Source organism: Arvicanthis niloticus, chromosome 24, assembly GCF_011762505.2.
Source record: "Arvicanthis niloticus isolate mArvNil1 chromosome 24, mArvNil1.pat.X, whole genome shotgun sequence".
In the NCBI taxonomy this organism is placed as follows: Eukaryota; Metazoa; Chordata; class Mammalia; order Rodentia; family Muridae; genus Arvicanthis; species Arvicanthis niloticus.
The window spans coordinates 26,444,439-26,469,299 of NC_133432.1; the positions used below are offsets into that span (position 1 = coordinate 26,444,439).

General features: G+C 48.5%; 1 protein-coding gene across 1 annotated transcript; it reads right to left on the reverse strand.

The window, feature by feature from the left end:
• Positions 1-5,371: 5,371 nt before the first annotated feature.
• Positions 5,372-23,837, reverse strand: Prkrip1 (PRKR interacting protein 1). Its single transcript, XM_076923229.1, has 6 exons — positions 23,635-23,837; positions 22,460-22,538; positions 19,874-19,974; positions 17,260-17,345; positions 15,124-15,191; positions 5,372-5,764 (listed from the first exon to the last, which is right to left on the reverse strand). The coding sequence occupies exons 1-6, from the start codon at positions 23,758-23,760 to the stop codon at positions 5,664-5,666; spliced, it is 561 nt and encodes a 186-aa protein (XP_076779344.1). The 5' UTR covers positions 23,761-23,837; the 3' UTR covers positions 5,372-5,663.
• Positions 23,838-24,861: the final 1,024 nt, after the last annotated feature.

The following is a 24,861-nucleotide window of genomic DNA, read 5'->3' on the forward strand; positions in this document are numbered from 1 at the left end:
CACCAGGGATCACAGCCACCAACAAGGCTCTGGCTCTTGAAAGCTGAGGTTTGAGGCTGTGGAGAGAGGGGGCTTGAGCATGTGATAGCTGTTTCTGATGGGAGGACTGGTAGGCTATGATGTTCAGAGACCACGTTAGCCATCAGGCTGCAGATATGAGTGGTGTGGATGGGGACACAAGACAGAGCCCACAGGAGCAAGCAGGTTCAGGACCACGTATGGGGAAGGGTAAAAATTAGACCCAGGGTGACCCTGATCCCTGAGCTAGTGTGTGCATGGGACGAAGGGGGAAGAACATGCCCAAGTTGAGATTTTCTCTTACACCAGACTTGAGGCATCTGCCATACATCCCTGAGAAACCAGTAAGTGACCTTGAAACACAGGTGTGTAGGGCAGACTCTGGGGATGAGACCCCAGACTCAGAATGGACCAGTTAACTTGACATCTAAAGCAAGACAGACTCTTTCGGGCCCTTCTTCTGTGGACAGAGGAGAGCTGCGTCAACCAACTCTCCGGGGCTTGGGCAAGGAAGACAAGACAGGAAGCAGGCAAGCATTTTCAGGAATGCTGATTGTCCATGACTGAACAGGGTCACTGAGGGGCCAGCTTGGGAAGGAAGATCCCAGGGGACACTGACATGGGATGAGGAGAAGGGGTGTATCTTTGTTGGCTTCTCTGTTGCTGAGATCAAACACTAACCAAAAGTGACCTGAGGTGTGGGGAGCCGACAGAAGGTGGTTATCATCCTTGCAGCCATCTTGAGCCATATACCCTGACAAGAGACTTGATTACAATAGCCTACAACAGCTGAGCACATTCTGATAACATCTTGTTTTAGATACCCAGGCCTTGGGTGTGTGTGACTTAAATGTGTGACTTGAGAAGTCTGACTTATAAAAGGCGAGAGGCAGACAGAAGAGGGGACTGGGAACTTGGAGGCGCTAGGGACTAGGGACTAGGGACTAGGAACTATGGACTAGAAACTTGAGACTTGGGACTTGGACTAGGAACAAGGGACTTGGAAAGAGAGAAGAGAGACTTGAGAATAAATGGGACTGAATCACACTCTGTCTGGTCTCCATTCTTTGAGTCCGCCCTCACTCTCTCTCTTGCTGAACCCTGACCGGCAGACTGGAGCAGCAGTGTGAACCAGGACAATTTAGCCCCCAAAGCTTGGGGCAGTGTGGGCTCTAACAATTTTGGCCCCCAAGCTTTTGGCAGTGTGGGGTTCCAACATTTGGCAGAGCGGTCCCCGACACTGAGGAAGAAAGGGTTTATGTAGCTTATAGCTTACAGTCCACCAAGGGAAGCAGGACAGGAACTGAAGCAGAGACCATGGAAGGACACTGCTTACTGGCTCACTCACACCTTTTCTTATACAGCCCAGGCCCACTTGCCTGGGGATGGCATTGCCAACAGTGGACTAGGCCCTCCCACCAGTCAAGAGAATGAGTCACAGATACATGTCCCTAGGCCAATGTGATGGAGGCAATCCCCCAGTTTAGCTTCTAGTACAGTTTAGCTACTAGTTCTCTAGTGAAAACCAGGACTCTGGGAGTCGGCCTTAAAGAGATATAGGGCAGGCTTAGGGCTCATGGAGACAGGGTCCTTGCTACTTCTTGGAGTTCATCTGCTGGCTGAAGCAGCAGACATGTTTAGTACACAGGATGGACCCACACCCAGCTGGAGTGGGAAGCATGGGCGGCTGAAGGGTTCTGTGCTCTCCACACTTGAAGAAACGGCTGTTGAGAAGGCGGGTCACGCTGAAGGCCTGAGGGATGGAGATGTGCCAAGACCGCCAGGAAAAGCACAAGTTGGAGAGGTAGGCAGACCAGGCTGTGCTGTGGCCACCGAGCTGTAGAGTTGGAGCTGCAAGGCGTGGGTGCAAGGGGGGACTGCTCACATACTATGCAGATGACCGTGAGTGCGCATGTGCACACACGCACAGCTCACGTGTCTAGACCCCTGTAACTCACATCAACTGCACTGCTGAGTGCTGAACCTTGACTTGGGGTTGAGTCTTCTGCGCCTCTAACCACATTTCCAAAAGCTGACTGACACAGTATACCACTCTGAGTGTGGTTGTTTGAGGGCTCCATACTTACTGTTAAAACATTTGTGGTGCATCCCTTTAATCTCAGCACTTGGGAGGCAGGTGGATTTCTGAGTTCGAGGCTAGCCTGGTCTACAGAGTGAGTTCCAGCACAGCCAGGGCTACACAGAGAAACCCTGTCTCAAAAACCCAAATACATACATAAATAAAATTACACTTATTTGTGTGTAAGTCAGAGGACAACTTCTGGGAGTCAGCTTTCTCCTTGTACCACGTGGGTCCCAGGGATCAGAGTGCCAGGCTTGGCCTCACTAGCTGAGCCATTTACCATGCCCCCTTATTCACTCTACCACTGATTCATGAACGCAAGCCTCACAGGCTGCAGAGCCGCCATACTCCATGCTGAGGGTTCATCAAACACACTTCCTCCATCACTCAGGTCCCAGACTTCCTGCTTTTAGGCATCCTAGCATAATGCCCGAAGAGACCTTTTAAATGGCAACTCTGCCAACAGAACACAGGGCACTAGACCTGGAAAGGGCACAGAGAATATGAGCTAAAAGAAGTGGGGTTGACTTCTTCAACCTCAGCTGTGTTGAGAGGCCACTAAAACTTTTTGACATTGTGTGCAACCAAGTGTGGATTTGTGGGCTACACACAAATTGTAATGAATCCGTGTAAAATGGGGGTGAGCTCTAGTAGAATCTTTTTTTTTTTTTTTTTTTTTTTTTTTTTTTTTTTTTTTTTAAAGATTTTATGTCTCGTCTGCCTGCATATATGTGCACACCACAGGCATGCCTAGTGCCAATGGAGGTCAGAAGCGGGTGCCAGGTCCCTAAGAACTGGAGCTAATGGGTAGTTCTAAGCTGTTATGTGGATGCTGGGAACCAAACAATGGTCCTCGGAAAGAGCAGTAAATGCTCTTACCTGCTGAGCTACCTCTTCAGCCCCTTACTATAGTTTATTACCAGAGCTGAGGAGATGACTCAGTGTGTAAGAGTGCTTGCCATGCAAGTATGAAGACATGAGTTCAAATCCCCAGCATCCACTAAAAAGCTGGGTATGTATACCTGTAACCCTAGTACTGCTGGGGCCTGCTAGCCACCAGCCTCATTCCAGGCTCAGAGACCCTGTGTCTCAAGGGAGTGATATGGAACATGACAGTGATGCCCTTTGGCCCCTGAAATGTATGCACGGGTTCATAAATCACACATATCATTAAAAAAAGCAATCTTTTATAAAACAGTCATCACTCTCTCACACACACACCATGTGCCCATGAAAGCAAGGCTGTAAATCTTCGCCCAGGCAGTATAGGACACTCTCTCTTGTTGAAGTGATGCTACCAGCAAGCTCTCTCCAGGACAGCATATCCATAACATTCCTAGTCACAATGGCTGGTTCAACCCCAGCCCCACCATCTGTAACAAGAGAAACCTCATTTGGGAAACTCCATGAGAAATCTAACAGAAGGCTAAAGAATATTCTACTCTGAATGACCAGGCTGTCAAACAAAGAGCTCAGGACATGCCTGTTGAGAGAGTGAATGGAAGGGTAAATCAGGACCCTCAGAGATGTCTGTGCATCCCGAGGAGCCCAGGACAGGTGTACTTAGCTTCTGAGGTCAGGAGAGACTGGGTGTGTTTGGGGTGGGATGACCATAGTCATGAGGCTTTCTGAGACAGCTGTGCTACAGAGGGCCTGGGGTTTGCTGCCAGGATTTTCTCTACCCATGAGCCCTCAACAAACACATAACTGCATGATCCTCCTCTTTGTGGCTTTGAGGTGGCTGGCAGTATCACCCACCCGCCTCAGTGACGCCACCTAATTGCTCCATTTCCTTAAACAAATGAACAGTCTGAAGATAGACCAAGAGTCAGCTAACCTAGAGTACTGATAACCCCTTAGCCAGAAGTTTCTCCCCCCAGATGCTTCCTCAACGCCAGCAGTCAGCCTGGAATCCTTTGTTTAGTCATTCCCAAGCTGCTGGACACATGTGCTGATTGCAGTTCTGGGCCAGGCAAACCGGCAGAGGCAGGAAGGGACTTGTCTGGAGCTCTGAGGCAGCAGAAGGGAAGGCTTTCAGGCCCAGCCTTGCTCCATCCAACAGGAGAAAAAGCCTGTGAGGTCTAGGCTGCAGGTTCAAGCAAGAACCTTGACACTGATGGGTAAAGAGAGAACTAAAACTAAGTCACAAAACCACAACACCAGTCCTAATAGACATGAACATCTCATGTGACTCAAACTGCTCAAGGGACAGAGGTCATCACAGATGTCACCTGGCTCAGAGCGGGCCCATGGAATCTGTGCTATGGAAGTAAAAGGAGAGAGGGGGTCACTTTCTTCCGTGGCAGGGCCACTGGGAAGGTTCCTGGGTTTCACTCAAGCTCATTTGGCAAACCTGAAGACACTCAGTGTGCCATGCCAGAAACAAGGCATGAAACAGGAGGGGGATCTGTTGGGGAAAGGGCCCGGTGGGGAGGGGTAAGAGAATGGGCGTAAACATGGTCAAAACACACTGTGAACATTCAGGAGCTGTCAAAAAACAACAAAAGCTTAAAAAGTAGGAGATATTCATTCTTAGCTTTCCCTTCACTCAAAATGCTACCAACATCCATAAAAGGCACACAACACACTCGGAAGCTGGAGACACTCCAGACCCCCAAACTAGAAACTGCTTGCCGCCCCACTGGCCTGATGGCTCTGAGGACCAAGGCAGTCCTGGGTCACCTCTCTTCTCCCTGGCATGGTGCCTGGTCCTCCATACTCTGCGAGTGTTGCTAGCACACTGGGCCAGTACACAGAGCAGGCTTGAACCAGTCACTCAAGGACACTCAGTGGAAAGAATGGCTGCCTCCAAATCCCGACAGGAGGGCTTTCCACGTCTAAGAGTCGCACCCTCTCCAGTCCCACTCGGCTTAGGCCTCCCCCGTCTAAGGATGGAGGAAGGCTTTGGCCAGTATGTGTCTCCATCTCCCAGTGATCTGGGACTCTCTGCCTCTTTCATCACTTGTTGTTTTCCTAGATCCTGTCTCCTTCTGCCCCTACTGAAGGCCCCGCTGGCTCAGCTCATACTTGGTTTGAGAGCTGCTGGGTGAGCACAGATCTTCAGCTCTCAATCTACTGCTCTGTAAATGGACAGGGCTGTGCACCTGAAGTGTAAGCCGTTCCCAGAGCAAAGTCCACGTGCCTGGGTAGTAGGCCTAGAAGGCCTGCAGAAGAGGACCTGCCCATCTCTAGGCCCAGTCCAGTCTCTGTCATTCCATGGCTTTGCCGAGGCTTCGGTAGTCAAAGTCTTGCACATGTGCACAAAACCCACAGGTTTTCTGCTGTTTACTAAATAAATATTCCCTCCACAGAAACCAGCCCAGAGCTCACTGTGGCTCAAGCAGAAGGGAACAGGCACCAGGGGATGGTGAGGCACTCACTCCCCTTCAGCAAGAGCAGGGCAGGATACAGTATGCAATCTGTCTAAGGGATGCTCCCTCTGCAGGTAGGGCTGCAGGAGGCTCCTCCTCCTCCCAGCACAGCCAGTCGAGCTGGTCCCACACAGCCTTTTCTTTGCTGAGGCTCGTCACAGAATGAGCTGGGCTCACGACTGCTGAACTCCTCATCGACCCATGATGATGGCGCTGGGCTCCTCTTCCTCCTCCTCTGTTCCAGATGCCTCCTCAGAGCTGCTGGCATGCTGTTCCTGGCAATGACTGGGTTCTGTAAGCACATGACATTCAAGTCATAAGCAGACAGATAACAGAGAGATAAGGGGACTTTAAACGAAGAAGAAAGTCTATATATTGAAGCTATACCTATACTATATACTGAAGCTATACCTATACTATATACTGAAGCTATACCTATAATCCCAACACTTTCAGGATGGAGGCAGGAGATAAAAAGGGCAAGGCTATCTTCAGCTATATAGTGAGTTTGAGGCTAGCTTGGGTAGCAAACCCTGTCTCAAAAAGAGAAGGAGAGCTGAGGCTTGCTCCTCAGCACCAGCCGCCCAGAGCCAGAGGTGGTCTTTGTGTTTACCAGTGAGTGCCCAATGCTACTGTTTGGAAGGTCCACCACAGAAGCATCTACACTGCTCTCAGAGGAGCACCCCAGTCTGACCAAAAAGTCCCGGCTGTACATATTAGAACCCAACACCCCCAAACCAGGCCTGTGAGTGTGTGGTCCCACCATCTATATCAATGCCTACATGGGCACCATGAAAGACACCCAGGCCTTTTTCTTTCTTTTTTCCCACTGGGCTGCCAACCTCCCTTGCCTGAGCCTCAGGTTCTTACTGCAGATGGCAAGAGGATCTTCAAAGCTCTGTACAAACAAAAGCCCATGAAGCAAGGGGCTGTGCCCACAACACCAATGCCAGCCTCCTGGCATTCCCCAATCATGGCTTAGGACTCCTCTCCTGATACAGTAAAGGTAGCTCTTAAGCTTCCAGCATAGTTTTTTGTTTTGTTTTTTTGAGACAGGGTTTCTCTGTGTAGTCCTGGCTGTCCTGGAACTCACTCTGTAGACCAGGTTGGCCTCGAACTCAGAAATCTGCCTGCCTCTGCCTCCCAAGTGCTGGGATTAAAGGTGTGTGCCACCACTGGCCGGCTGCTTCTAGCATATTCTAACACTGCTGCCAGCACTATGGCACAGCTAAGCTGGCCCAGAGAACAGCACAGACAACTTGCTGGGGAGCCCCTCCTCTTGTCCTGAGAGTAGGAGAGTGGGCGGGAGCTGGCTGGAAAGAGATGGGGGAGGTCCTCAGTGCAGGGGCCTCAGCTGAGTCACCGGGGACTTTTCAGGACAGTGAAACTACTTTGTATATTTGACTGGTAGACTCACGATACTATGCATTGGACAAGATCCATGCAATGGGAGTGGAGAGATGGTGTACTTCAGAGCACCAGATATTCTTGTAGAGAACTCAGGCTGGGTTCCCAGCTCCCACATGGTGGTTTACAACCATGTGTAACTCCAGTTCCAGGGGATCTGACCCACTCTTTGGACCCCTGTGGGCACCAGACACACATGTTGTTCGCATACATACACACAGACAGAACACTCATACATAAAATTGGAAAATCTAAGGAAGAAAAAGGGCCTCTGTGCTCTGGTTTACATGAGCCGCTGCTTCCCACAGACAGCAGTGACTGTCAACCAGTAAGAATAACATGTGCTGAGGAGCATGATGCATGCGGGACAGACAGACAAAGGCAGACTGAGCCACTGACGATACAGGAGAGCTGGACACATCAATACAAACTCACGACTAACTTCCTGTGGACAGACGGTTACCAACCAGTACCCACGGGCGTATCTAGGCACTGCTCAGGACACACACCTCCATATGCTGCAGTGACTCCTGTCAGCTGACGATTATATCCTTATGATGGTGGGGCCACCAGATCTCATCACCTAACAATATCACAGCCACCAATAGGCACACACTCTAGGACACTTGCACAACAGAACTGCCAGTCAAAGATCTTGCCCCCATGATCTTGTGCAAACAAAAGATAAGTTATCTTGAACCCTCACCGGATGCTGGGTTGAGGGCAGGAAGCCCTCAAGATGAGCCTGGAGTATCTTACAGTACAGAAAAGAAGGAAGTGCTGGAAACTTGTGGTAGGCAGGCACACAATGATGGGGCTTCAACACAGGTACAACAGACAATTCCAACAAGGTAAAGAAAGACTGGGTCACACACATAGGTTTGTTCTCAAAAACACGTATGTAGACGGAGAGACCACCTCCTAGCTGGATGTTTGTAGATCTCTGCCTTCAGGTTAGAGGCGCCTGACTAGACCTCAATCCTTTAGGTATGGGCTGCACATGGGAGACTTTCTTCCACAGTAACTTATTTGGAGGAAGAGCAGTGAATTTTTAGTGAGCACATCTGATAACTACTACGTCGGTGGTGTTGCCAACATCAGCACCAACAGCAGTAAGCTGGGATGCGGAGATACTGAAAAGTAGTAAGTCACGTCAGTCACCCACACTGTCCAGTCTGGACGTGCCAGTGGTCTAATGACAATGGCGCATGCTCCAGCAGCTCCAGTCCACGCACATGACAAACCCTAGTGGAGGGACGCCATATAGACACTGGCTCAGATAAGTCTGAGCAACTGTCTCAGTCAATGGCACCTACAGCCACATGATGACTGAGCACTGTGGGACACTGCTGAATTCTGCAACAGGATTCAGGGAGGACCCTGGGTAAGGGAAGGAAACTAGCTACTAACTGTAATGAGATCAGGCGTTAAACAGGGGAAACTGGGTGCACCATCCAAACTTTCTGTGAGTCTAAAACCATTGTAGGGCTGGAGATGCAGCTTGGTGGTAGACTGCCTGCCTAGCAGGTGCAAATCCCCAGGGTCAAGCCTAGCAAAACATTATAAAGCAAAGCATATTTAAAGAAAGTGTGAGGAGCTGGAGAGATGGCTCAGCAGCTGGGCACACTAGCTACTCTTCCACACAACCCTTAATTCATTTCCTGGTCCCCACAGAGATGAGTCACAGCTCTGACTCCAGCTCTAAGGAAAAGAATGCCCTCTCCTGGCCTCTGTGGGTACCTACACTCAAATGTACATACTTACAAACAGTAAGCCCCCCCCAACACACACACACACACACACACACACACACACACACACACACACACACACACACACACTTTCTCTCTCTCTTACTGGAAGCACACACCTGTAATCCCACCACTTGGGAGGTGGAGGGAGTTCAAAGCCATCCTCATCTACACAGTGAATTTGAAATCAGCCTGAAACTTTAAAAAATTAAAAATAAAAAAATCTGGCCAGGTGGTGGTTAGCGTACACCTTTAACCCAGCACTTGGGAGGTAGAAATAGGTGAATCTTGAGTTCAAAGCCAGCCCGGTCTACAGAATGAGTTCCAGGACAGACAGGATTACACAAGAGGATTACCCTGTCACAAACAAACAAACAAACAAACAAACAACAAATCTGAGCATGGTAGCATATGCATTTAATCCTAGTGCTAGGAACCAGAGGCAGGCAGACCACTGTGAGTTCAAGGCCAGCCAGTTTCAGTCACTGTTCTATTGCTTCAGTAAAGAGACCATGACCAAGTCAACTCTTACAAAAGACAGCATTTAAATGGAGGCTTGCTTACAGTTTCTGGGCTTGGTCCATGGTTGTCATGGCAGCAGGCAGGCTAGTGCAGGCAGGGATGGTGCTGGGAAGCACTGTGCACTTTGCCTCCTGATCTTCAGGCAGTAGGCAGAGAGACAACACCAGGCCTGAGCCTGGCTCCAGCTTTTTTTTTTTTTTTTTTTTTTTTTTTTTTTTGTTTTTTTTTGTTTTTTTTTTTTGTTTTTTTGAGACAGTGTTTCTCTGTGTAGTCCTGGCTGTCCTGGAACTCACTCTGTAGACCAGGCTGGCCTCGAACTCAGAAATCCACCTGCCTCTGCCTCTGCCTCCCAAGTGCTGGGATTAAAGGCGTGCGCCACCACAGCCCAGGCTTCCAGCTTTTTAAACCTCAACACCCTCCCCCAGCAGCAAATGCACCTCCTCCAAGGTGGACACACCCACCCAACAAGGCCATAAGTCCAACTATGGCTAAGCAGACATGAGCCTTTGTGAGCCACTCTCATTCAAATCACCACAGATGACCCTGTCTCAAAATTACTCCCCAAAACATTAGGAAGGAATAGTAATCTCTTTGGAGGAGGGCATGTTGGCATTGGGGATTTGAGACAGGATCTTCTAACAGTCGACACTCTTCCTGAGCGCTGAAATTACAGCACCAAACTTGCCCTGATATTTCCTTTGTAATTATTTCTTTCCATTACTTTTTAAAATATTAACTTCTCTACTGTGTACATGTATGGGTGTGGTGCCAAAGCACACACAGAAGCCAGGAGTCAGTTCTCTCCTCTACTATGTGGGTTCTGGGTACTGAAGTTGGTTGTTAGGCTTGGTGGCAAGTCACTCACCCACTAAGTCATCTCACCAGCCCCACCTTTCATTACTCTTTACTATTTAGTTTACATGCTACATTAAATCCATTATCATTCATATATATATATATGTGTGTGTGTGTGTGTGTATACATATATGTTATATAAACATATATAATATTTCTATATTTTCGTGCTTGTAGGCATGTATGCTACGATACATGTGTGGGATTCAGAGAACAAACTGAGAAGGTCCTTTCCTTCTTCCACGAGGGCCTGAGGGTTGAACTCAGGCCCTCAGGCTTGTTGGCAAGCACCTTTATCCTGAGCTACAGAGTGGCCCATTTGGAGACTTTACTACAGACATACCACTGAATGCAACTGAAGATGACAGAGTTTTTGTTTGTGTTTTTCCCAGATGGAATGGACAGGTAACAAACAAAACAAAACATTCTCCATCCCAAAGCAGAGCAAAACAACCCCCCCCAGTACTATGGAACTGAAGGTCACGGGGAAATGGCCTGTGATACAAGTTCTGTGGTAAAGTTCTATGTGGTGTTAACAAGAACAGGGCAGATGCATGAAGAAACTGAAAGCAAGGGAAAAAGAGCAATCCGTTAACTATTGTTTTTTGTAAGGGTTATAGGTTACTATCATTCTCCACACCCGTTCAGTGTACTCTAGATTCCTGAGCCAGGAATACAATGGCTTCATGATCAAAGGACAAAGAACAGGGCAGCTTTCCAGTCTACTACACTTAAGCCTGTGGCTTTGAACGTTGATCCAAAGCACACACACACTAGGAGCCATTCAGACAGACTGTCTCTAGAGGACATCTCTAACTCACAGGGAATTCTGGCCCTTCTGATTAGGGGACATGTGGCAGTGCCAGGAGATTTTTTTAAAGTAATAATCAAGAGGAGATGGCTGCTGCTGACGCACTAGACAGCGGCTGAGCCCTCTAGACAGAGAGAAAACGAGGCCGAGGTGTAGCCAGCACTGAGTCTGGCAAAGGGCTCTAGTTGTGTCCAGTGACAGAGAGCCTTTAAAGTCAGCCCCGAGTCCCTTGGGAGGCAGCTGTGTTAGGGAAGTGAAAGTGTGGAGCATCACTGGGGCCTCTCGAGGACTCAGAAGAATTCAAACTGGCTCCTAACCAGGTGCTATCACTGAAACCCACGTCCCACACTGCAGGGTGCACACAGCCTTAGGCAGCTGCCCTCCTGCCCTACTCCCAACCCCTTTTTAAGAAACAGAGAACTCCAGATGGGTCACTGCCAACCCAGCAGGCGCTCCGTGGTGTGCTGGGGCCACCTTGTGGCACACTCGGGCAGCACTACACTAACTTCTCATTTCAACCAGGCAACTAGAAAATCTTACTCTTTGACAAAATGAAAGGATATAATCAGAAAGGCAGGAAGACAGGCATGTAAGCCATTGCTGAAGGTCTGCACTTATTTCTACTGTGTTCATCAACACCAAGTGCACACAAGCAGGCATTTCTTGGTATGCACAGGTGGTCACACATGGTGCCAATGATGGCATTTATTTAATGCAGTTCTGAGGATAACCTTGATTCCAACCCCTGAGTGCTGAGACTGGAGATACCCATAACCAGGGACCAGTTTTTATGCAGTGCTGGGGACAGAAGCCAAACTCCTTGCACATTAGGCAAGCACTCTACCAACCAAGCTACATTCCCAGCCCAAGCATTTGAGGCAAGGTCTTTTTTTCTTTCCCTAAGACAGTGTTTCTCTTTGTAGCCCAGGCTGTCCTGGAACTTGCTCTGTAGATCAGGCTGGCCTTGAATTTACAGAGATCCATCTGCCTCAGGCTCCCAAACGTTGGGATTAAAGGGCCACCATCACCTCCCAGCCACACAAAGTCTTTCTACTAGCTCTAGCTGGCTATACTTTGCTTGCTCACTCTAGTCTGCCCTTAGTGCTGGGATTAAAGGCACACCATATCATGGGCGGCCAAATTTTGTTTATCTTTTTTTGAGGCAAGGTCTCAATACCTTTGGCTGGCCTGCCTTCAGCTCCTGAGTCCTGGGATTAATAGTATGTGCCATCACACCTGGCCCAAGTACTGTCTTAATACTGTCCCACTGTCACTACACCTATTTGTAGGACCAATCAATTATAGTGAACCTATAAACAACTTCCATCATCTGTCTCCTAAATCTCTGCAACCATGGCTGTGTCTTTATAACCGTGGTGCTCTGAGAACCTCAGACAGGTGGAACACACAAGTGAGTTTCCCCCTTTGGTTTATGTGTTTAACAGGGTCTCACTGTAGTCCATGCTGGTCTAGCTTCTAGCCTGTTTCAACCAGCCTTGATGTAGTACAGAGGCCTAAGCAGTGAACAAGGTGGAAGGCACGAACCAACTCCTGAAAGCTGCCCCCTGATTTTCATGTGTCATATGAAAACACCCACACCAAATAAATAGACAACAAAGCAGCGCGTGCTACATGGTTCAGCACCCACTAGGGTCAGAGCAACAACACACAGCAACAACACTGAACCTCTTATGTTCCTGGCACGTCCCAGTTCTGCCAAAAGATGGACATCAGTAAGCAGACTCTGTCATGGTGGCATCAGCTTTAACACGGAGGTGGCCCTTATCTTCGTCACTGAAGTCAAAAGAACTAACCTAGATTGGTCACCAGGTGGCACTTGGGTCATACCAGGAGAGCACGGCAAATACTCTAAGTGACTTGGAGGCAGAACCACAACCCACAGGAGGGCCAGAACCTGTTCGCTGAATACAGCCAATACAGACTAAATACAGACCCACTAGAAACAGAAATAAGACCATAGCCTTGAGAGATGTCAATAAAAAACCCAGAATACAGAGTACACTAGAAAATAACTTGGCTTCTGAAGATCCAGAAAACTCAACTGGTATAAGGCAACCAACAAAGGCCACGGCTGAGACAGGCCAGGGGCCAAGGCTGAGACAGGCTGGGCAATGGAACTAAGCAGCTGTGATTGGTGGTTTTTCATCTTGACATAAGTCAGGGTCATCTGTGAAGAGGGAACTTCAACTAAGAGAAGGACTCCATTAGACTGGCCTGTGGGCATTCTCTCTCTCGACTAATGATTAATTTGGAAAGGTCTATCCCACTGTGGGCAGTGTCACCCCTGGTGACAGTCTTTATATACAGTCCTAGGTGTATAAGCAAGCAAGCTGAGCAAGCAGGGAGAGCAAGTCAGTAAGCAGCACTCCTCTGCGACCTCCACATCGGTTCCCTGCCTGAGTTCCAACTCTGACCCCTTCATGCTGGAGTACAACTGTGAGCTGAAACAAACCCAAGTTGTTTGGGCATGCTGTTTTATCACCGATACAGAAAGCAAACAAAACCAGTATCTATCTGGTTTAAAAATTCCAAGACTATCAGAGTGGCCGAGTCTTGAAATGAATGAGAGTAGTTAGGCATGGTGATGCTGGCATACTCCTTTAATCCCAGCACGCAGACGGAACTCTGAGCTCAAAGCCAGCCTGTGTATAGAATGAGTTCCAGGAAAGCCAGGGCTACACAGAGAGACCCTGTCTCAAAAATAACAAGACAGAAACAAAAAATATTTTAAAAATGAATGGGAAGGTAGAAACTGCAGCGAAGAAACGGAAAGCGTGCATTAGAGTCTAATGGAAGTTTTTAGACCCTCCCTGTTAACCACGTCACTGAAACAAAATTCACAAGACAGGGTCAGCCACAAAACAGAGACATCATGGGGGAAGACAGCAAGAGCTACAGATGAACAGAAGCAAGTTTTCCACCCAACTTGACAAAATATATGCGAGAGTGAAGAAACATATCGGAGGGACACTCCCACATCCTGTTTAAGGCGGTGAGACACTAAGTGGACCGTAAAAACAGCCTGGGTTCAGCAGTCCACAGAGCAGCAACAGGAAGTCCATGAAACTTGTGGAGCTAGAAACATGTAAGCGGGCAGGCCTGTAACCACACTTGGAAGGTAGAGGCAGGAGGGTCAGGAGTGCAAGGTCAGCCTGGGCTACATGAGACTACACCAAACAAAATAAAACAACAACTAATAAAATATAAACAAAACCACAATAGATAGGGCTGGTAAGATGGCTCAGTGGGTGAAGGCTCTTGCTGTCACCTGATGACCTGACATTGATCCTTGAAACTCACACATTAGAAGGTGAGACCCAACACCTGCTCTTAGGAGGTGGAACCTGGAGGGTAAGTTCACAGTCAGCCTTCCCCCATAGTGAGACCAAGCCAGGCTGGCTACATGGACCCCCCCATAGTGAGACCAAGCCAGGCTGGCTACATGGACCCCCCCCATAGTGAGACCAAGCCAGGCTGGCTACATGGACCCTGTCACAAAAACTAAAAACCAAGAGGATTAGGTATGGACCAGCCAGTAAAAGCACTTGCCTGGCTAGCATAAGGACCTGAGTTTGGATCCCCAGCACCAATGGAAAAGCAAGCATGGCAGTGAGTGCTTGTAATCCCAGCTCCAGGGAGACAGAGAAGAAGGCGCCCGAGGGCTTGCTAGCCAGCCAGCCTAGCCAAATCAGTGAACTCAGGTTTAGTGAGAGCAATTAAAGGAGAACCTGACATTGGCCTTCGGCTTCCATGGGCATGGGCACACATGTACAAACACACGCATGCACACATGTGCAAAGGCTTCTGCTCCGAATGATAGGAGAGCCCTTCAACCCTTCCTCCTGGGGTAAAAAAAGAGGCAAGGTAGAGAACAACTGGAGGGCAGCTGAGGTACCCGAGGAGCAGGCAGTGTGAGGACAGGGTGGAGGGCGACACTGGTAACCAGTAAGCTCCTCCGCTAGCCTACTTTGAGCCAGGAGCTTTCCTCTCTGCTTAAGCCAGTCTGGCTTGCTTTCTTTTCTTTTTGGTTCTTTTGAGACAGGGTTTCTCTGTGTAGCCCTGGCTGTCCTAGAACTCACTCTGTAGACCAGGCTGACCTTAAACTTGTAGATCCGCCAGCTTCTGCCTCATAAGTGCTGGGATTGAAGGTGTGCCACCACTCCTAGCTTTGCCATGTGGCTTTCTGATAACAGTGTTAACTCTTCACTACTACAGGCCACCGCCACCGCCACCGCCACCTCAGCGATGGTGACTGGCACTGAGAGAAATGTGGACATGGCTCACCTTCCTTCTGTTTCTTCTGTTCAAGTTTCATCTTCTTTGCCAGTAACTTCTTCTCTTTTAACTTCTGGCTACACATGTAAAACATAGACAGTGATTATCTTAATGGTTGTGTTAAAAATAGAACCTGTATTCTATTACAACACAGTCCTTACAACAACACAGTGTTACAGTAACAGAAACCGAAGAGATGGCCCAGCAGTTAGAGGACTCTAGTTTAGCTCCCGGCATCCGTGTCGGGAAAATAATAACTGCCTACAACTCCAGCTCCTCTCCTGGCCCCAGTGAGCATTCATATTCAGATGCACAACCTACATACAGATGAAAATAGAACAGCTTTTTCAAGGCCAGCCTGTGACACAGAGTGAAACCCTGTCTCAAAAAGATAGACAGGTGGGACCAGGTGTGGTGGCGCACACCTTTGATCACAGCACTCAGGAGGCAGAGGCAGGTGGATTTCTGAGTTCAAACCCGGTCCTCAGAGTAAGTTCCAGGACACCCAGGGCTACACAGAGAAACCCCATCTCAAAAAAACACATGTTCAAACAACAAAAATGAAAACCAAATCAAAACAAAAACACTAAAAGGTGTTTAAAGATGTCTTCTGACCTCCACACATGTGCCAGTGCCAACCCCTCCCCCCATCATCATGCATCGTAAGATGGCTGTGTGGCTTACATCTCCTGCTGCTCTTCCAGAGGTCCCACACCTATGATGCTATGATGTTGGGCGCTCACAACCACCTTTCCCTGTAGCCCCAGAGGATCTGACGCTCTCCTCTGGCCTCCATGGACCCTGCACTCAGACACACATCATTGAAAAGTAAAATGAATCTTTAAAAAAATAAACTCTTCTAGAATGTGGTTTTGTGTTTAACACTAGCCATCCAATAAAGACTTTTTTCAAAAAATAAATAAAAAAAGAAACTCTCAAAACAGATAACACAAAGTTCAGTTATATGACCTGCAGGGCTACGGGCAGGCAGGGCCCAAGAGGAGCAAGGCTGAGAGGAGTGATTTCTTATAACACCTTAGAAGCCACATCCCTTATTGTCCTTCAGCCTGCTGCAGATCTCCTAAAGACACAAGCTGGAACTCTGATGACTATGTGGTTTCTGTGTCTCCGCTTACTTCTGCGTTTTGCTTTTGTCTGCCTTTCGAGACAGTCTTGCTGTGTAGCTTAGGCTGGCCTTGTGCACTTCACTCCTCCACCCTGGTGTCCTTTCTACATCTGAACATTGATTTTATAAAACTTTTTTTTAAGATTTACTTATTTTATATATGTATATGCATATGCGTATACACACACACACACATGAGTACACTGTAGCTATTTTCAGACACACCAGAAGAGGGCATCAGATCCCAGCACAGATGGTTGTGAGCTACCATGTGGTTGCTGGAAATTGAACTCAGGACCTCTGGAAGAGCAGTCAGTGTTCTTAACCACTGAGCAATCTCTCCAGTACCTATGAAACTCTTTAATGAAACTTCTCATGTGACTTGTGTGTGTGTGTGTGTTTGTATGCATGTGAGTGTGAGCATGCATGCACTTGTATACACACAGAAGCAAAAAGAGGGCATTCAATTCCTTGGAGCTTTAGTGACTGGCAGTTGCAGGACACTTGATGGTTGCATAGACTCTGGGATCTGAACTCTCGTCTTCAGGATTAAGCAGTAAACACTCTTGACTGCTGAGGCATCTTACTAACCACTAGTCTATTTTCCTTCTGTCCATCTTTCTTTCTGCATGCACCTCTCTCCCTCTCCCTTTCTCCCTCTCCCTCTCTCTCTCAAGATAGGATTTCTCTGTGTAACCCTGGCTCTCCTGGAACTCACTCTGTAGACCAGGCTAGCCTCAAATTCAGAGATGTCCCCCTGATTCTGCCCTGCAGGGGTTAAAGACACGAGCCACCATATCTATCTTGAGGAGAGCTTTTAAGAACCATATAGGTTCTGGGGATTAACTCCTGACTCAAACAATCCAGCCCTGACCTGCCTAGTAGCTGGGGCTGCATGCCCTTACCCTAACACCAGTTGTTAGTGAACTGGTGCCTACAAGGACTTGGTTCATTATCCACTATCCACTTTCCCATTTCCAGCCTGCAGGCTTCAATGATCACCAGGACAAAGCTCTTACCGCTTTTTCCGGCGCTTCGCAGTCTGCTCCTCTGCAGCAATTTTATTCTTTTCTAGTCTCTTCTGAAACTCTGCATCCAGTTTTTGCTGAGAAAAACAAAGAATGAAAGAATGAAAGAAAGAAAGAAAGAAAGAAAGAAAGAAAGAAAGAAAGAAAGAAAAAAAGGAAGGAAGGAAGGAAGGAAGGAACAAACATTGCTCATCACTCATATACACTCTGGGCTGGATAGGCTTTAAGAAGTTTAAGAGTTCAAATTCCACGGCACACCACTAGGGGTGCCATGTACCACCCAGGTCCCCAGAGCCACTTTAACCTTAAAAGATTGCCCCAGGCAGGACAGGTAATCAATGCACAGCAAAATAGCACTGTTCACGGAGACAGCACTTAAGTAAGATGAAGCCTGCAAGAGAAACTAGGGTGGGAGCTGGTGTGGGTGCACTCGGTGAATAGAGAGAGGAGAAAGTAAGGCAAGGACAGAGAGGAAAACAGGGAGAGGGAGAAGGAGGGAGAGGGAACGAGGGGTAGGGGGAGGAAGGGAGAAAATGAATAGGAATGAGAATGAGAGTGAGCCAGGAGACCCTTGAGAGGTTGGGCAGCTCTGAGGCCCCGCATCTGACACTAACCAGAGCTCAGCAGAAAGGACTGGAGGACCAAAGCGCAGGAGCAAGTCATTACAGAAGCAGAATGGCAAGGTCGGGGAGCTGGCTCGGTGGCCACGCACTTGCAATGTGCTGTAAAGCACCGTCCTCCAGGCCAACCAGCTGCCATCCCTGATTCGTCTGTGCCTGCACATAAAAGATCACCACAGCTGGGCCTGTTCACTCAGAGAGAGAGGGGACAGGAGGATCACAGGTCCCTCATCTGAGTATCCAGCCATCCATCCTAATTAGTTTATGCAGTTCTGCCATAACTGCGCATAGGCTCAAGGTCTTGGGGAGAGACTAGAGGAAATAGGCTGGGAAAGACTAGGAAAAAGAGGTCCTCTCTCTACTGCTATAGGGAAGCCATCTTTCACGTTGGACAAAGACTTTCCAGTGCACCTTTGGGTCCCCCATGCTCACATCAGTAACCCCTCACCATGCTCTGTAAATAAGCACTAGGAATTCACTGGTTCCCCAGGGAGAACTTTAGTTTGTTATTGGGACCTTGGAGGGAGGGGCTAGATATTGCCTAGTCTCCTCTAACTCAAAAGTTCTTGAAACACCATGAAATATAAGGACATGAGTTTAGGCCCACAGAACCCATGTAAGAGACGGTCTGTAGTCTAATCTTGCTGCTCATAAGGCTGGAGAAGGGAGAGAGAAGAGCCTGAAGCCCAGCCCAGCCTGGTGAAGGCGGCTCTGGAGACCACACCACAGACAGCAGACAAAGCAAACCTAGAATGCTCACTGACGCTCACTCTCACTGACGTGCTACTCCCTCTGCTTCTCTCTGTGACTGCATGCTGGCAAGAGCTTTACCATCAAGCCACACCCACGACACTTGCTTAACAGCTTTGTGTGTGTTTATGTGTGTTTGTATGTGTGCATGAGAATGAGGATGGCATGTATGTGAGCACACACATGTGCACATGACTTGAAAGCCAGAGGTCAACTTCAGGTGTCACTCCTAGGAAGCCATTTGCCTTGATTTTTGGGACCTGAGGGCTAGGCTGGTGGTAAGTCATGCTCAAGCAGCTGCCTGAATCCACCTCCTCAGTGATGGGATTATAGGCACACACCAGCACACCTAGCTGCTTTCCCCATTCTCTCCTGGGTTTTCGAGACTGAGGTCAGGTCCTGGTCTTGCAAGACAAGCACTTTACTGAGCCATGTCTCAGCATCCTCTTGTCACGGTTTTGAGACAAGACTTTACTGTGTTGCCCAGGCTGACCTTGAACTGCTGGGCTCTAAAACTCTCTAGCCTGAGCCTCAGAGAAGCTGGGAGACAGGTGCAGGCCAGTCTGCCCAATGGTTCATTTTTTGTTTATTGTTTCTTTCTTGAGTCAGAGTGTCTGGTTAGTAGCCCTGGCTGGCCTGGAACTCACAGAGATCCTCCTGCTTCTGCCTCCTGAGTGCTGGGATTAAAGGCATGCACCACCACAACTTTGTTTGTTTGTTTGTTTGTTTGTTTCTTTCAGACAGTTTCTCTGTGTGTGGCCCTGGCTGTTCTCAAACTCAGAGACCCACCTGCCTTTGCCTTCAGAGTCCTGGAATTAAAGATGTGTGCCACCTCTGCCTGGCTGCACCTGTCACTTTTAATGGTTCTTAAAGTACAATTTCTAAAGCAATTCTTAAACTCTTATTAAAATAATACATTATTTATCACCTGACATGAAAAACTGTAAGCACCAAGAAAACTCAAATCCTCTGAGAAGCAGACACTGAACACGTAACATTATTTACACCAACAACAGTGGACTGCATTCAGTCCAACAGAGAAAAGAGAGGAGGAAATCTCCAACCATGTGGAAGCCCCACTTGGTGTCCCTTTACATGGCAAATGGCCTAGAGAGAGGAGGGACCCTGCAGTGTCCTTCCATACACATGGAAAGTTCTACACCCCACTCTTCTAGTGCCAATGGCCTGCAGTGCCAAGCCTGACCCACAGTCACTAGGTTCCATGGCTCACATACCTTTTCAGCCATGGCATCCATGTAGTCCTGCCGCTGGTACTCTCTCCGCCGTAGATGCCTATACACGTGGAACTCTCCACTGCCAGCCCCGGCACTGGAACCTATAGCCAGAACAGTCCAGAGTTCTAGATGAGACTCAGTGAGAAAGCTGAGGGATAAAACACACTGGCAGAGCACTTGCCTGGCAGGCATAGGCCCTGAGTTTACTCTCCAAGACCACAAAAGAGGAGGAAGGGAAAAAAGATGAACGTAGTCACCAACACAAGCTGCACTTAACCCAAAGAGACTAGACAAGAGCTCTCAGGGAAGGTGCTACATGTGCTGGGTAAAGACCCTGCTTGTACTGTAGTAAGGACAGGGTTTGGCACATCATAGGTATTATTAGATGAGATGTAGGAATACTGACTATGAGGTCACTGAAAGTCCCACCCTAACCTAGCAGTGGTGGGACTGCTACAGGTCCACTATCCTAGCACTGAGAGGCTGAGGCAGGAGGACTGAGAGTTCAGGGCCAACCTGAGCTACACAGCAAACCCTCGGCTCAAATCAAAAGGAAAGTTCTGTTCTATGTGACAGTGACGAGAGGAGCAGACTTCAGTTTAGAGACTCTCAGCATTGCTCCAGGATCTCAAGTGACCTGCTAGATTCCTAACAGTTGACAAACTTCTGATACGCAGGTGAAAAGAAGTGAGTAGCAACAGTTTCCCTTAAACAAACGTCTTTGACTACAGAGAGGTTCAGAAGGTTGTATTAGAATGTTTCCTGTGAATGATAAAATGTCAAGTGAGTGTTTGTTTGTTTGTTTATTTTTTTATTTAGGTTTCTCAAGACAGATCTCTGTGTAGCTCCGGCTGTCCTGGAACTCGCTCTGTAGACTCAAACCCACAGAGATCTGCCTGCCTCAGCCTTCTGAGTACTGGGATTAAAGCATGTGCAATCGCCACCCAGCAGGTGGCTCTTTGTAAATAAGTGTTTTTTGTGTGTGTGTCTGCCTGTGGGTCTCTGCACATGAGTGCAGGTGTCCATGGAGAACCCACAGAGTCCAGAAGCCATTTTGGATGCTCCAGAGCTGCAGTTACAGGCAGCTGTAACTACCTATCAGCTGGCCAGTATGAATTAGACTAGGGTTCTCTACAAGTACACACTCTTAACTGCTAACTCATCTTTCCAGTCCTACCTTTTATTGAAATAGGGACTGGCTAGCTGGCCTAGAATGCTACATATAGATCAAGAAGGCCTCGAACCAAAAGAGATCCACTGCCCTAACTTCTGAGAGATTGTACTCAAATGCACCCACTATGCCTGACCTTTGTTAAAAAGTGACATTTATACATCTACTTATTCGTAGAGCAGGAAATGAGAACCACAACATGAATGGACAACCTGCAGGAGTTGGTTCTCTCTTACCACTTGGACCCAAGGGATCGAACTCTGGGCGCCAGGCTTGGTGGCAAGCACTTTACCTGTTGAGCCAGTTTATCAGCCCAGCTCTCTATCTCTGAACCTCTACTATTTGCTTCTACTTAGTATATGTTAACCTAAATCTACTAAGTAACAAATGTGTTTTCACTTAGAAAAAATGACACCTGGAGGCTGGTGAGATGGCTCAGTGGGTAAAGGACTTGCTGCCAAGCCTGGCAAACTGAATTCCATACTGGAACCCACATGGTGGAAAAGGAGAACCGACTCCTCTGACCTCCACACAGGCACCACAGTGTGCACACGTGCATGTGCACAAGCACACACAAATAAGTCTTTAAGAATCTTTAAAAAGCATAATTTCAAAGAATGAGAAAATCAGGTACAATGGTTCTGCTGGCTGGTTTTATGTCAACTTGACACAGCTAAAGTTATCTCAAAGGAGGGAACCTCAACTGAGGAGCTGCCTCCAGGAGATCTGCCTGTAGAGCATCTTCTTAATCAGTGACTGCTGGGGGAGGCCCCGCCCATCATGGGTGTTCCTGGGTTCTATAAGAAAGCAGGCTGAACAAACCATAGGAAGCAAGCCAGTATGAACGCCCATCATGGCCTCTGCATCAGCTCCTGCCTTCAGGTCCCTGTCCTGCTTGAGTTCCTGTCCTGACTGCCTCTAATGATGAACTGTGATGTGGAAGTGTAAGCCGAAACCCTTTCCTCCCCACGTTGCTGTTGGTCATGGGGCTTCATCACAGCAACAGGAGCACTGGTGAAAGCGTCTGATGCCTGCATATCGGAGAGAGGCATGAGGAGGACGATTTCAAGCAAGCCTGGACCACAGGTGAAACCTTACCTCAAAAAAAAAAAAAAAAAAAGGGGGGGGGGGCCTGGAAGATCTCCCCTGACTAGTCTGTTTGTCTCAGCATGTGGCCCTTTACCAGCTTTCTAAGCCTCTGAATAAAATCCTTTAACCACAAGAAACCAAACCAAAAGAATAACTGGGAAACCATTATCTAGCGCTACACCAGAAAACACAGCACTCCTCCACATAAAGACAAAATATTTTTCCTATCAAAGATCTAGTTGACAAGCAAAGACAATAGTGTTTTATATTTCCCCTCAAAAAAAAGTATGCCCTCCCTCCCCACACACACCCATAAGAGACATTACCCATGACATCTCGGACAAATTCTGGAGGAGGTCGAGGTGCCCATTCATTCATTTTCTCTGGAATTGGAACTGCTTTGTCCTGCAACAGTTAAACAGAAAAGCATCTATAAATGTAAGTTTGCTGAGGAACCTGCATCTCTCTCTCTCTTTCTCTCTCTCTCTCTCTTTTTTTTTTTTCCCAAGACAGGGTTTCTCTGTGTAGCCCTGCTGTCCTGGAACTCACTCTGTAGACCAGGCTGGCCTCGAACTCAGAAATCCACCTGCCTCTGCCTCCCAAGTGCTGGGATTAAAGGCATGCACCACCACCGCCCGGCGGAACCTGCATCTCTTATGACTCTCTCAAAGGAGCAGGCTTCTCAAATCTGGAACTGTCGGAATGGTCTGCCGCCCTGGCCTCACTTCATCCTGTATACCATGGGGTCTCAAGTGGGCCAAGGCTCTCCTTTGCTACACAAGTCTGGAATGTACGTCACTGTGAGGTGCCCAACCTCTTTTAGTCAAAGATTGAGCTGGGTTTATGGGGCCCAGTTGAGAGGTAAAGAGTGATGTGGTCCAAATTTGGCGTCCAATGCCTCTTTAATAATGGGTGCTGTTTGGAGAAATTGAACACTTTTGCTAAGGCATCGACTCTGGGTTTTGTTAGTTTCTGAGATAGGTCTCACTGTCCAGCTGATCGGAAATTCACTATGTAATGTAGACCACGCTTGCCTCGAATTTGTAGCAAACTTCTGGTGTAAATCACCAGAGTGCTGGGATCGCAGGTGTGCACCACCATGCCCAGCTCCCACCGCTTTGGTGCATATTAAAGTTAAAATAGAAAGGGCTGTGAAGCAATACTGAATTGTTGGGCAGAGCCGTTATCCCAACTAGTTGGGAAGCTAAGGAGGACCCCAAATACGAATTCTGCCCATACTACAAGCCGATTCAGTAAGGAGCGTGGATAGCACGGGCAACCCTCCAATACCGCAAAGAGAAAACTAAGAAAAAGGAGGGTGTAGAGGGCTGGACAGCGCCTTCATGCAGCTCCGCTGTAGGCCAAGCACAGGAGCGAAGCTCCCTCTACACGGCAGCCTTCTCCGTCCCAGGCCCGCTCTAGGGGTACTGAGTACAGCGTTCCCCGGTCTGGCGGCGGGGTGAAGGGGCTCGGCCGGGTCGTAGAGCCCACTCCCACTCACCGGATTCTTCATGAGCCGCTCCAGCTTGAGCTTCTGCTCCTCGGCCGCATTCTTGGGAATGACGAGCGTTTGTGGCTCTTTCTTGGGCCTGGGCGGTCTCACAGAAGTGGCAGCAGGACTCGCCATAGCAGCTTTCCTGCTTCTTTACGAACGCGGCCCGCAGCCACGCGTCTTGATGACGACAGAAGGGCGCGCCAGCCGCGCACGCGCACTCCCAGAGCAGGGAAAGCGCCCCGGGGCGCATGCGCACTCTCTCTACGGAGGTAAAGGGGCGGTGCCGCTAGTTTAAGCATCTTGCTGAATATTCATGAGCGCGAGGTCAGCGTGGATTATTTTGATCACAGCACCTTAATTTCATTTCCTGTTTCAAAACAAATCAGGGCTACCTGTTTCTCACATCCGGAGGGGAAGAGACGGCCTTTCGTGATGAGTGGGCTGGCCCCAGGCGACCTCTCAGGTCCCCAAGGACTTCGCGCAGTATGCTCAAGGCTCTCGGCACCTCCCTCCCGGTTCCGCTTGCTCCTCCTGGGCTTTGTCTCTTCTCTTCTCTTCTCTTCTCTTCTCTTCTCTTCTCTTCTCTTCTCTTCTCTTCTCTTCTCTTCTCTTCTCTTCTCTTCTCTTCTCTTCTCTTCTCCCCTCCCCTCCCCTCCCCTCCCCTCCCCTCCCCTCTCTCTCTTCTCTTCTCTCTCTCCCTCTCTTTCTCTTTCCCTCCCCCTCCCTCTTTCCCTCTCTCCTCCCTCTCCATATCTCCTCCCTCCCTCCTTCCCTTTCTTCCTTTCCTTTTTTTTTTTTTTTTTTTTTGACAGAGTTTCTCTGTGTGTCTCTGACTGTCCTGGAACTTGGTTTGTAGACTATGCTGGCCTCGAACTTTGAGAGATCTCCCCGTCTCTCACACCTCGATTCTTATAATAATCTTAGAATCTCCTTTTATAACTGAACTCTTAAGACAGACCTGATCTCCTTGGCCAATCTGAAAGTACAGCGCCACCAGTCGAGGCTGAATATGTGAGTCTGTTTCAGAATAAAGAAAGTTGCCATTCCAGTCCACCTGGCTAGGAATTAACTTCAAGGCTTTAACTTGAAGGCGACTATAGCATCCGCGGTATTGGAGAAGGCTAGGACTGGGGCCCTCTGGTGGTGGAGTGTTTTGTTGACCATATGTGAGGCACTGAAGTAGCTCCCTATAATAAAAGATGTTAAGAGCCAGCAGTGGTGGTGCAGGCTGTA